We start from the raw sequence: 11,477 nt of genomic DNA on the forward strand, positions 1-11,477 counted from the left end.
AGAGTGTTAAACAAAATAAAACATAGAAATAAAAGCTATACAACACCAGGTGAAGAGGTACAAAGTCATAGAACAATATAAGGAGTGAAGGGAGGATGTGAACACTGAGTAAATACTACTTAAATCCTACTTAATAGATTTGGCCAAGAGAGGGAATAATACACATCCTAAATTGGATTTAAATAATCAATTATAGGGGAGTTCCAGTCAAGGTGACAGAGAAGTCAAAGACTATATTAAGCTCTCTGGGCTTTCCCTCAGAAATAACATGAATCAAGTTTTTGATATATTTTGGATCCACAGACCCCATAGGAGAACAGAGGGGAATATCTTCTATCAATGTCTGTCATGGGGGGTGGAGGTGGGGAGGAAGTGTGGACATGCTCAGGGAAGAGAGCATAGACCCAGCACAAGGGCAACAGAGTGGGGTAAGGGACAACCTTGAGAACTGATGAAAAAAATGTCAAGATATGTGTCCTAGCTCTATCATATCTTAAACTATACTATAAACCAGCAATCATTAAAACCACCTGCTGCTGATTAATAGAGTAATGAACTAATGGATTAGGATAGGTTCAAAAGAAACAGAAAAAATGACTACAACAATCCACTGTTTGATAAAGTCAAAGACATTGTTTCTGAAATAAGAACTCACTATTTGACAAAAGTGTTTGAAAAATTGGAAAATATTAAGGAAAATCTAGATATAGACCCACAAGTGGATATTGTATTTAGACATAAAAGACAATACCAAAATCCAATTAACAAATTAAGAAATACCCTATCTTTCAGATCCACATTATGAATTGCAAATTGAATGATTTTGTCTATATTAAATTATTAAATGATTGCCTTAGTAAAAGCAATACTGCCAAGCTAAGAAGGAAACCAGGAAACTGGGAAACAATTTTTACAGCTAGTGGTTCTGGTAAAGCCTCATTTCTTAAATATTTAGAGAACTGAAACAAATTTATAAGTTTATAAGTCATTCCCCAATTGATACATGGTTTTCAACAGAAAAAATTAAAAGTACATATAATAATATGAAAAAAATGCTCCAAAAGATTACAGATAGAAGAAATGCAAATTAAAATGACTTTGAGACTTCTGGACAAGATGGTGGAGAGAAGTCAGGCATTGTTTCAACTCTCCTGGATTTTCCTCAGAATTTTCATCAAACAAGCCTCTTAACAGATTTTGGATCCACAGAACCCAGAGAAGAAGCGAGGAGAACACTACAGTAAGGTATGTCATAGGAGAGCATGAGTATGCCAGGGGCAGAGTGGAGAACCCAGGGAAGGGTATGGGGACTGAACTAAGAAAGGTGGGAGGATTTGCTGTGTGAGTAGCAGGTGAGAGAGCTCCAGTGGGATGGGCCAGTCTATCTAGCCAGTCAATTTGGCTGTTTTGGAATACCTGGCCAGGACCTCCATGTTTTCAGCAGAGTTCCTTCTTTACAGATGTGATCCCCTACCCCTTTCCTATGGGAGAATATGACTTTCTCCAGAACAAACAGAATGGCAATCCCCACAGGTCTAGGCATCAAATCTCCACTAGCACTGATTGTGGATTAAGTTGGTTAAATTTCTAGCCTGAGGGCCCAACCCGAATTGTGTAAGGACAGTGTAGATCCTGGAAACCACAAATCCCCAGGCCTAGGGAATAGATCACTAATCAACATCACTGACAATACAGAGAAAGTTTCTTACAGCCCTTGTAGGATGGCCCATTGACTAACCCCTGGAGTGGATAAAGCCTCTTGGGATATCAACACTGAAGGTCTGTAAGCCATCCAGCCCAACACAAGACCCTAGGGAAAGGGCCCAAAATGAAGAGAAGCCAGCACAAAAATGGGTCCGTTAAAAAAATAATCTTATCTTGAAGACAAGGCTCTGAACTCAGAGAGAACTGAAGCATTAGGAGAAAATATGAATTGGACTCCAGCCCAGAAAGCCTACTTAGAAGAGATTAGAAAGGAGTTTAAAAATAAAATAGAAAATGGACAAAAGGAATGCAAGAGAAAATTGACGATATAGAATAGAAAATCAACATCTTACAACAAAAAAAAATCCTTTCAAAATGCAACTGGAGAACTGCAAAAAAGAAAAGAATTCTCTCAAAAATCCAATTGGGCAAATGGAAAAAGACATCTCCTTCCACAATAGAGTTGCATAATTGGAAAAGGAGGTACAAAATGAAAAAAAAAAATTTCTCTTAAAAATAGATTGGAATTCATGGAAACTACTGGCTTCATGAGACGTCAAGAATCTGTTAAAATAAAAAATATGAAAATAGAAAATACCTCATCAGCCAAACAACTGTCCAGGATAAAAATCTAGGAGAGACAATTTAAGAATCATAGGACCTCTTGAAATCCATGAAGAAAAAAAAAGGATACTGCATGATATAGTGAAGGAGAACTGACCTGATATCCTGAAACAAGTGGGCAAAAGAGTCATTGAAAGAATACATAAGGGCAGCTAGGTGGTGCAGTGGATAGAGCACTGGCCCTGGAGTCAGGAGTACCTGAGTTCAAATCCAGCCTCAGACACTTAATAATTACCTAGCTGTGTGGCCCTGGGCAAGCCACTTAAGCCCACTGCCTTGCAAGAACCTTACCAACAAAAAGAAAGAAAAAGAAAAAATACATAGATCCCCTCCTGAAAGGGATGCCAAATATTATGGCCAAACTCCAGAATTATCTGATCAAGGAGTAAATCCTGCAAGGGTGCAGAAAGAAGGGGGCAAACACACTGAAGGAGGCAGTATTCAGAAGCAAAATACTCGACAAAAGCGAAAAATTATAAATGGAGGGAAGAGAGCATGGACGGCAATAAAGAGTTAGTATTCATAAATTTGCATGTGATAAAGATGCACTCTCCCATAAAATGTAAGTGGATAATAGAGTGGATTAAAACTAGAATCCTACACCATACTGCTTACAAGAAATGCATTTGAAGAAGAGAGAGCATAGGTAAAAGGCTGGAGCAGAATACATTAGTCTTCAGCTGAAATGAAATGACAAGCATAGCAATTCTTATCTCAGACAAAGCAGTTGAAATAATACATTTAATTAAAACAGAGATGCTATATCCTCTTTAAAGGTACCATAGACAATGAAATACTTTTAATAGTAAAGATGTATGCACCAAGCAGCATAGCATCCAAATTCTTAGAGGAGAAGCTGAATGGATTAAAGGAATACATGGACAGCAAAGTGGTAGGAGACCTGCACCTCCCACTCTTGGAAATAGATAAGACTAAATATAAAATAAACAAGAAGGAAGTTTGTTGTCAGGCAGGGCTTTTCCCTCTGCAGACTGTCAGGGACTGCTGAAGAAAGACAACTCACACAGGTGATCAGGGGTTGAGTCCAATTTATTTCTGCTTCTGTAAGCTTATATGCTATATTCTATATGCATAAGCAGGGTATGGGAGGATCTCCTGAGGCCTATATCAGATTGGCCTGAGCCTTTTGCATTGCTTCTGTCGACTGTCTCTATGCGGACATTTGTCAAGCGAGGGATCGGTGAAATAGAGAAGTAGATGGGTAGATTTGGAGGGGTAGATATGGGGGCGCCTCCCAGTTTCCTTGTGGCTGAGGACTTGAGGCGACCAAGGTTTGCCTTGGCCTATATCCCGGAGTTTGCTCTACGGGACTTCATCTCATGTCCTGCAAGGCCAGCAGGTATGCTGTGGGGCGGCCTCCTACAGAAGTTAAGGAGATAAATAGAATGTTCTAAAATTTAGGTGTGATAGATGTTTGGACAAAATGGAATGGTATTAGAAAGGATTATACTTTATGTACTGGAGTACATGGCATCTATACAAAAATTAATCATGTACTAGGCCACAAAATCTTCATAATCAAATATAGAAAAGTAGAGCTATTGAATTCATCTTTTTCAAACCATAATGAAATATAATCACATTCAATAATGGGACATGGAGAGATAGACCTAAAATTACTTGGAAACAAAATAATGTCATTTTTGAGTAGATCAAAGAACAAATCATAGAAAGAATTAATGACTACATCCAAGACAATGACAACAATGTTACAATATACCAAAACTTCTGTGATACCACCAAAGCAGTTATTTGGAGATATATTATATCTCAAAATTCTTACATAAATAAAATATATGGAGAAAAAATCACTGAACTGAGAGGAAATGTAACTAAAAAGTGTCAGAAGGAAAACATTAAAACTCTTCAATTATATATAAAATGAAAGCCAAATTACTATTATCACAAATGAAAAAGAACTAACCACCAATGAGGAAGAAATTAAAGTAATAATTCTGAACTTTTTTCAATTGTATGCCAATAAATTTGAAAATCTAAGTGAATTGAATGAATATTTACCAAAAAACCTAAATTGCCCAGTTTAAATAATGAGAAAATTAAATAACTAAATAAACCTATGTCAGAATCAGACATTCAACAATCCATCAATGAGCTCCCTAAGAAAAATTCTCCAGGGCCAGATGGATTCACAAGTGAATTCTATCCAACATTCAAGGACCAATTTGTTCTATTTCTATATAATCTTAATACGTAAAAATTGGTGAAGATACAACTGTGCCTCATTCTTTCTATGGCAACAATATGGTGCTGATACCTAAAACAGGAAGAGTCACAACAGAGAAAGAAAATTATAAGCCCATTTCCCTAATGAAAATAGATGCAAAAATTTTAACTAAAATATGACCAAAGCAATATTATCACTAGCACGTTATCACTAGGAATAATATACAATGCCAAACAGGTTTTTCCCCCAGGAATGCAGGGTTGTTCAATATTAGAAAAAATCTCAGCATGATTAATTATATCAATAACAAACCTATGACCAAGGAAGAGATGGAAAACATCAATAAAAGCAAACTAAATAATTTCAATCATATTAAATGAAAAAACTTTTGCATAGTCAAAACAACCATAACTAAGATAAAAAAAAAATGTAGGAAATTGGGAAATAATTTTTACAACTAGTATTTCTAACAAAGGACTCATTTCTAAAATATACAGAGAACTGAGTCAAATTTAAAAAACAAGTCATTACACAATTGAAAAATAGTCAGAGGATATGCAAAGGCAATTTTCAGATGAGGAAATCAAAGTGATCCATCGTCATATAAAAAATTGCTGTAAATCATGAATTATTAGAGAAATACAACCTCACACCTCTCAGACTTGCCAATATGACCAGAAAGGACAATGATCACTGTTGGAAAGAATGTTGGAAATCTGGGACTCCAATATATTATTGGTGGAGCTGTGACTCATCCAAACTTTCTGGAGACCAATTGGATTTACACTCAAAGGGTTCCAAAAAATGTGCATACCTATTGATCCAGCTATACCACTACTAGGTCTAAGACCCTGAAGAGATCATGAAAAATTGTACAAGAATCACTTGTATGAAATTATTCATAGCAACTCTGGTTGTATTGGCAAGGAATTGGACATCTAGGGGATGTCCTTCAATTGGAGAATGGCTTAATAAAATGTGATATATATATATATATATATATATATATATATATATATATATATATATATATATATGTAGGAATAATATTGTTCTATTAGAAACCAGGAGGGATAGAACATTGTACACCTTAACAGCAACATGGGGATGATGATCAACCCTTATATACTTGCTCAGTGAAACAATCAGCCACAATTTTGGGTTATCTGTGATGGAGAATAGCATCTGTATCCAGAGAAATAATTGTGGAGTTTGAACAAAGCTAAAGACTATTACTTTTAATTTTAAAAAAAAGTAATTTTATGTTCTTGACAAAAGTTTGCAAATGCCTTGGAAGAATATGCAGGGCCATTATCTGATTTTATGGCTGTAGGAACTCCACAAGTAGAAAAACAGGTTAAAAGATGTGCTATAACATGGCGGGCTGCCTCACCAGGTTGAATTGACGCCATGACAAAATTAGAAAAGGTGTCTATGGAGACATGAATAAGGGTTTTCCCATAGTGGGTAACATCCATCTGCCATAAAGCGTTAGGATGGTCTCCGCGGGGATTAATAGCACAATCAATAGGTGGGGGACGAAATGGAGCACAGCCAAGGCATCGTTTCACTATGTCCCTGGCTTGATCTTTAGTGATGCCATACAGATGACGAAGAGAACGAGCTGAGAGATTGTACTTATCATGTGCCTGATGGGCTTCTGAAAGTAAAGGGCATAGCAATGCTCCATCTACCGTATCATTACCACTGTAGATGGGCCCAATAGTAGAGACATGGGAACAGACGTGCAGCACAAACACAGGACAATGACGATAGAGGAGAAGATTGTGAAGGTCTGCTAACAAAGAAGCAATAGTACTAACACGAGGATTGATAGTAGAGACATGGGAACAGATGTGCAGCACAAACACAGGACAATGACGAGAGAGGAGAAGATTTTGAAGGTCTGCTAACAAAGTAGCAATAGTACTAACAGGAGGATTGATAAAAGCTGTAGGGAGTTCTCTAAGTGCTGTAGCACAATATAGACTGTCAGTGATAAGATTAACAGGCACGTTGGCAAGATAAGCAAGAGCACGTGTAACAGCAAGGAGTTCATTTTTCTGGGCTGAGGTATACTCAGTGGTAAAAACTCACAATATTTGCTTTTGTGGGATGTAAAAGGCTGCCCGTTTATTTTTGGTGGCGTCTGTGAACACATTTGGTCCATCAACAGGGGTAGGGGAAATAATTCGTGGTGGGGGTTGTAATGGAAGACTGTCCCATCCACGCAGCGTTGGGGGTAATGGAAGAATGATGACATCACATGAAGTGAGTAGGGCAACCCATTCAGGGATAGATTCAGTAAAATAACGAAGAGCACCTTCAGAAGCACAAATATTTAAAACAGGATATTTTCCAAACATACAAAGACAACGATCAGACATAGCTAGGAATAAATTGGCCAGCATCGTAAATTTACAAGGGATGCTTCTTTTACTTCTCTGGAAATATTGCCATTCTATGACACCTGGCTTTTGATAGAGACAACCAATATGTGACCTTTGATTTAAAATGGTAGCAAATATAGGTTGCTCAGGATGAAATTGAACTATAGACTCATGACACCTGGACAAAATCTGTGTCATGGCCTCTTTGGCTTGTGGGGTCCAATACCGGGGGGAGGTCAATGTGGAATCTCCTTTCAGGATATCATAAAGAGGATACATCAAATCATCAGGAATAGGAACTGTAGAATGTATCCATTGTATGGAACCAATAAGTTTCTGGAAATCATTAAGGGTACTACGTTTCTCTAAATTCACCTTTGGGGGTATTCTAGATGCCCTCCCTTCACTAAGGTTGTGACCAAGGTATTGATAAGGGCTAGTATCTTGTATCTTATGAGGAGCCACTTGAAGCCCATATTTACTCAAGGAAAGGAGCATTTCTTTTGTTAATTCTTCTAGCTCCGTGGCTTGCTTAGTAGCCATGAGAATATCTTCCATATAATGGATTATGATGGCCTTGGGGTACTTACTGCGCAGCGGGTGAACAATAGCTGCAACATATGCTTGGCACATAGTTGGACTATTGGCCATTCCCTGAGGTAATACAGTAAACTGATACCTGATTGACGGGCTTTGAAAATTTTTTGATGGTACGGAGAATGCAAATTTATCCCTTTCCTCAGAGTGAAGGGGAATGTTATAAAAACAATCCTTAATATCTATTATCTTTCTAACAAATTCTCTAGGTATAAAGGCAGGAGAAGGAAGACCCGTCTGTACCGGGCCCATAGGGACCATTCTTTTATTCACCGCCCGTAAATCAATAAGCATTCTCCAGGTGCCAACTTTCTTTTTTATTACAAATACTGGAGAATTATAAGGGCTGGTGGTAGGCTCAATTCTGTGTTGTAACAATAATTCCTTAACTATATCTTTTAATGCGGTGAGCTTCTCCGTAGAAAGGGGCCACTGTTCCACCCACACAGGGTTATCACTCCTCCAAGTAATATTTGGGCAGCTCACCATAGCAGTAGCCCCTAGGAGTTTGTTGCCAAATGTTCAGTGGTGGTAAGATACAATTGTAACTGATGTAACAAATCTCTACCCCACAGGGCAGAGCCTAGTCCCGTAATCTTTAAGGGACGAATAAAACCACTTTGTCCTTCATAACTCCATCTCAAATGACGCTCTGCTTTTCTAGCCCCTTGATGGCCTCCCACCCCCAAAATAGGGGTGGTAGATGACATAAGTGGCCAAGAAGGGTCCCACTGTCCTGAATCAATAACAGAGACATCAGCTCCAGTGTCGATCATTCCTGACACTAATTTACCTTCTATATTTATCCGTATAATGGGCCGTTGTAATGGAACTTCAGTGCACCAATTTACTTGTGGGACACTCTCACTCTCAATCCATGGCAAAGATATTCCTCGGCCAATAGCCATGCCAGGGGGAAGGGTTACTGGGTAGCAGTGTGGGTTGGTAAGGTATAGAGTAGTGTCACCAGATGGCAGTAGTTGGGTGTGGACAAGTACAGGAGAATATCCTGTAGCACCCACTATTAGTCGGGGAAATGTGTCCGGGACCACTTCTATAGAGGCAGTACTCCAGGGGGTGATTATTAATGAATCCTCTTCCTTTCCCTGCTCAGCAACTGTTAGAACAGTTTGACCTAGATCCGCTTGTTCTGTAGTTCCCTCTGATATCGCTCCTGCAAACCTTTTGGTTCCGGGTCTGGTCCCATGGGCATCTCTGAGGCTACTGTAATTGGATAGGCTCTGGTGTCGGGGCCCCCATGGGGAGGGCCCCTCCTCCCGTTTCCCGGAACCAATGTTTTCTTAGATCTACAGAACTTTGCCATATGTCCGCCTTTTCCACAGGAATAGCAGGTGGGCTGTTTATTGCCCCTCTTTTGACCTGCACGACACTGTGCCTTAAAATGCCCTTCTTTTCCACAATTAAAACAAACGCCCTTTCGTTGTTTAAGGCCTTCACTAATCCCCTGAGCTATGGCTATCGCCATGGCTTGGTGTTCTCTACTTTTAGGGGGGGCCTCTAAGAGGAGCTCGATTATATCACTTATGGAGGGATTAGCACCCAAACCAGTCAAGAGCTGTTGATATTCAGGGCGAAGACCTTCTTTCACCAACTGCGGAATAAGCAGTTTGGAACCATCTGCGTGTCCTAAAACACGTATGACTGTTTCTTGTACCCTGCTGATAAAATCTGTAGGGGTTTCATTGGTTCGCTGTTTAAGACCAATAAATTTCTCCCTTTCTGCCCCTTGGGCTTCTAGCTTCCCAAAGGCTCTGACATGGCAGAGTTGGATAGCTGCGAATACCATAGGCTATAAATGTATTTGGTCTCTAGGTCTTTTCCATCTTCCTGTCCCTGTAATCATCTCATAAGCCTCATCAGGGTTGGTGATACCTCTCTCCTCTATATACTGTTCTGCCTCTCTCTTTACAAGGGGAGTAAAAGTGACTGCTTGTCCTGGGGTGAACACTGCACCAGCAACCTCTTGTCAATCATAAGGGATCCAGGGCCATGCAGCAGTGGCATTAGTTAATAAATGTTTCACATATGGCGAAGAGGGGCTGTACTTGGCAACAGCTTCCTTGAGCTCTTTCAATACTTTAAAAGGAACTGGCTCATGACGGCGATTGCCACCCTGGCCATCATCAAAAACAGGACAAAGAGTTGGAGTAATACCCCAATCTTCCCAATCTACATTTTCCCCTTCTTCAGCAGCTGCTTTAAGACTGCATGCTATGAGACTTTCTGGAGCAGGACCCCTAGAAGAGCCAAAGGTGAAACTGGCTAGGTGTTTCAGAGTCATGGCGGACAGAGAGGTGGAGACTTCTTCCTCATCTGTCTCTGCCTGTGGGTGTGGCCTAAACACTTCCTCCTTTCTCAATGTTTGCTGCGCCACAGTCCTGGGTCTTAATTTCTGCTGCACCACAACCCTGATTCTAACTTCCTCCCTATTCTTCCTAGCTCTTGCTCTGTCCTCCAAATGGCTACTTCCTCCTTCTTCTTCCCCAACTCCATATTTATTATGTTTCTTATAAGTTTCTCTAAGTTCTGCCCAAGGATAAATCGGAGGAGGAGGATTGCCCTCCTCCTCAGAAGATTCTCCTAATGATTCTCCCACTTGTGTGCCAATTGTTTCTCACCCACAGGGATGAGAACCCCCTTGTAACATTGTATTTATGAGAGAATAAAAGGAGAAGTCCTGTTCAGTTAGGATTCCGGGGCATGACTCATCAAAAGAAGCCAACTGTTGCCCAACTGTCTCCCAGTTCTCTTTGATAATCCCTGAATGTTCTAACCAAGGGGAGAACCCCCACACCTTATCTACAAATTCATGGCACTGCTTAATATGTAGCTTAAATTGATGTCGCTTACCTAATTTATATAACTGACAAGCTAGAACTGCCTTTTCTTCGGGTCTAATCAGGGGAAAACCCATTCCCTGCCCCATAATTTCGTCCCAGATTAATCTCAAATTAATCTGAGGCTGTCCAGCTCTTCTCCCTGTTAAGGGAGGCCAGGCGAAAATTCCCTCGGTCCCTGTTCTGGCGCCAGCTGCTAAGGGACCTATCCCGAGCCTTCGCCTGGATACATACCTTTCCCTGGTCTTTGGATGTCACGGACCCGTCGGTCTTCGGATGTACGGACCCTCCTTTGGGGAAGGAGGGCAATAACTGGACAGAACAAACAGTAGCAGTCTAACAAGCAGGTCTTTATTGCCTACATAGCAGCGAAAAATGGCTCTCCTCTTCCCCAGTCCCATCCCTTATATAGTCCTCTGCTCCTCCCCCGAGCTCCTCCCCTGTTCCTCCCTCATGGGCGGAGCCACTCCTGTTACTGGGGCGTTCCTAGAACCCATGTGGGCGGGTTCACACCCCCAGGCATCTCCTAACCCATAGGTGGCCAAGGTCTAGAGCTGGGTCCAGAGCACCATTTAAAATAACTTTAGATGGGGCTGCTAGGTCAAGCAGTGGATAGAGCACCAGCCATGGTGCCAGGAGTACCTGAGTTCAAATCTGGCCTTAGACACCTAATAATTACCTAGCTGTGTAGTCTTGGGCAAGTCACTTAACCCTATTTGCCTTGCAAAAACCTAAAAAATATAAAATAACTTTAGCTAACATAAAATATTCAGCAGTCTACCTGCCAGGTCAGATTCAGAAACTCTATGAAATATAAAACATGTTTAACTCAAAAAAAGTAAGATCTAAATAACTGACCAAATATCAACCACTCATGGATAGGCTGATTTTAAAATTAAAAAATGACAATTATAAATTAAAACTATCTATTTAGTGGCATACCAATAAATCTTCCAATACATTATTTAATGAGTCAGAAAAATTGAAATTAAATTCATATGGAGAAACAAAATATCAGGTATCAAGGGATTTAATGAAAAATATGCAAAAAAATTTGGTCTTGCTTTGTCAGATCTACAATTATATTATATAACATTA

The 11,477-nt window shown here is 39.9% G+C and overlaps 1 protein-coding gene across 1 annotated transcript; it reads right to left on the reverse strand.

The window, feature by feature from the left end:
* Nucleotides 1–8,021: 8,021 nt before the first annotated feature.
* On the reverse strand, nt 8,022–8,429 carry LOC141522882 (endogenous retrovirus group K member 25 Pro protein-like). Its single transcript, XM_074236272.1, has one exon. The coding sequence runs from the start codon at nt 8,427–8,429 to the stop codon at nt 8,022–8,024; it is 408 nt and encodes a 135-aa protein (XP_074092373.1).
* Between the last annotated feature and the right edge of the window lie 3,048 nt (nt 8,430–11,477).

Source organism: Macrotis lagotis, chromosome 4 (genome assembly GCF_037893015.1).
Source record: "Macrotis lagotis isolate mMagLag1 chromosome 4, bilby.v1.9.chrom.fasta, whole genome shotgun sequence".
NCBI classification, from domain to species: Eukaryota; Metazoa; Chordata; class Mammalia; order Peramelemorphia; family Peramelidae; genus Macrotis; species Macrotis lagotis.

Bases quoted from the DNA above. Each gene is read 5' to 3' on its own strand.
- LOC141522882 (XM_074236272.1), bottom strand. From the start codon at position 8,429: ATGGCTATTGGCCGAGGAATATCTTTGCCATGGATTGAGAGTGAGAGT.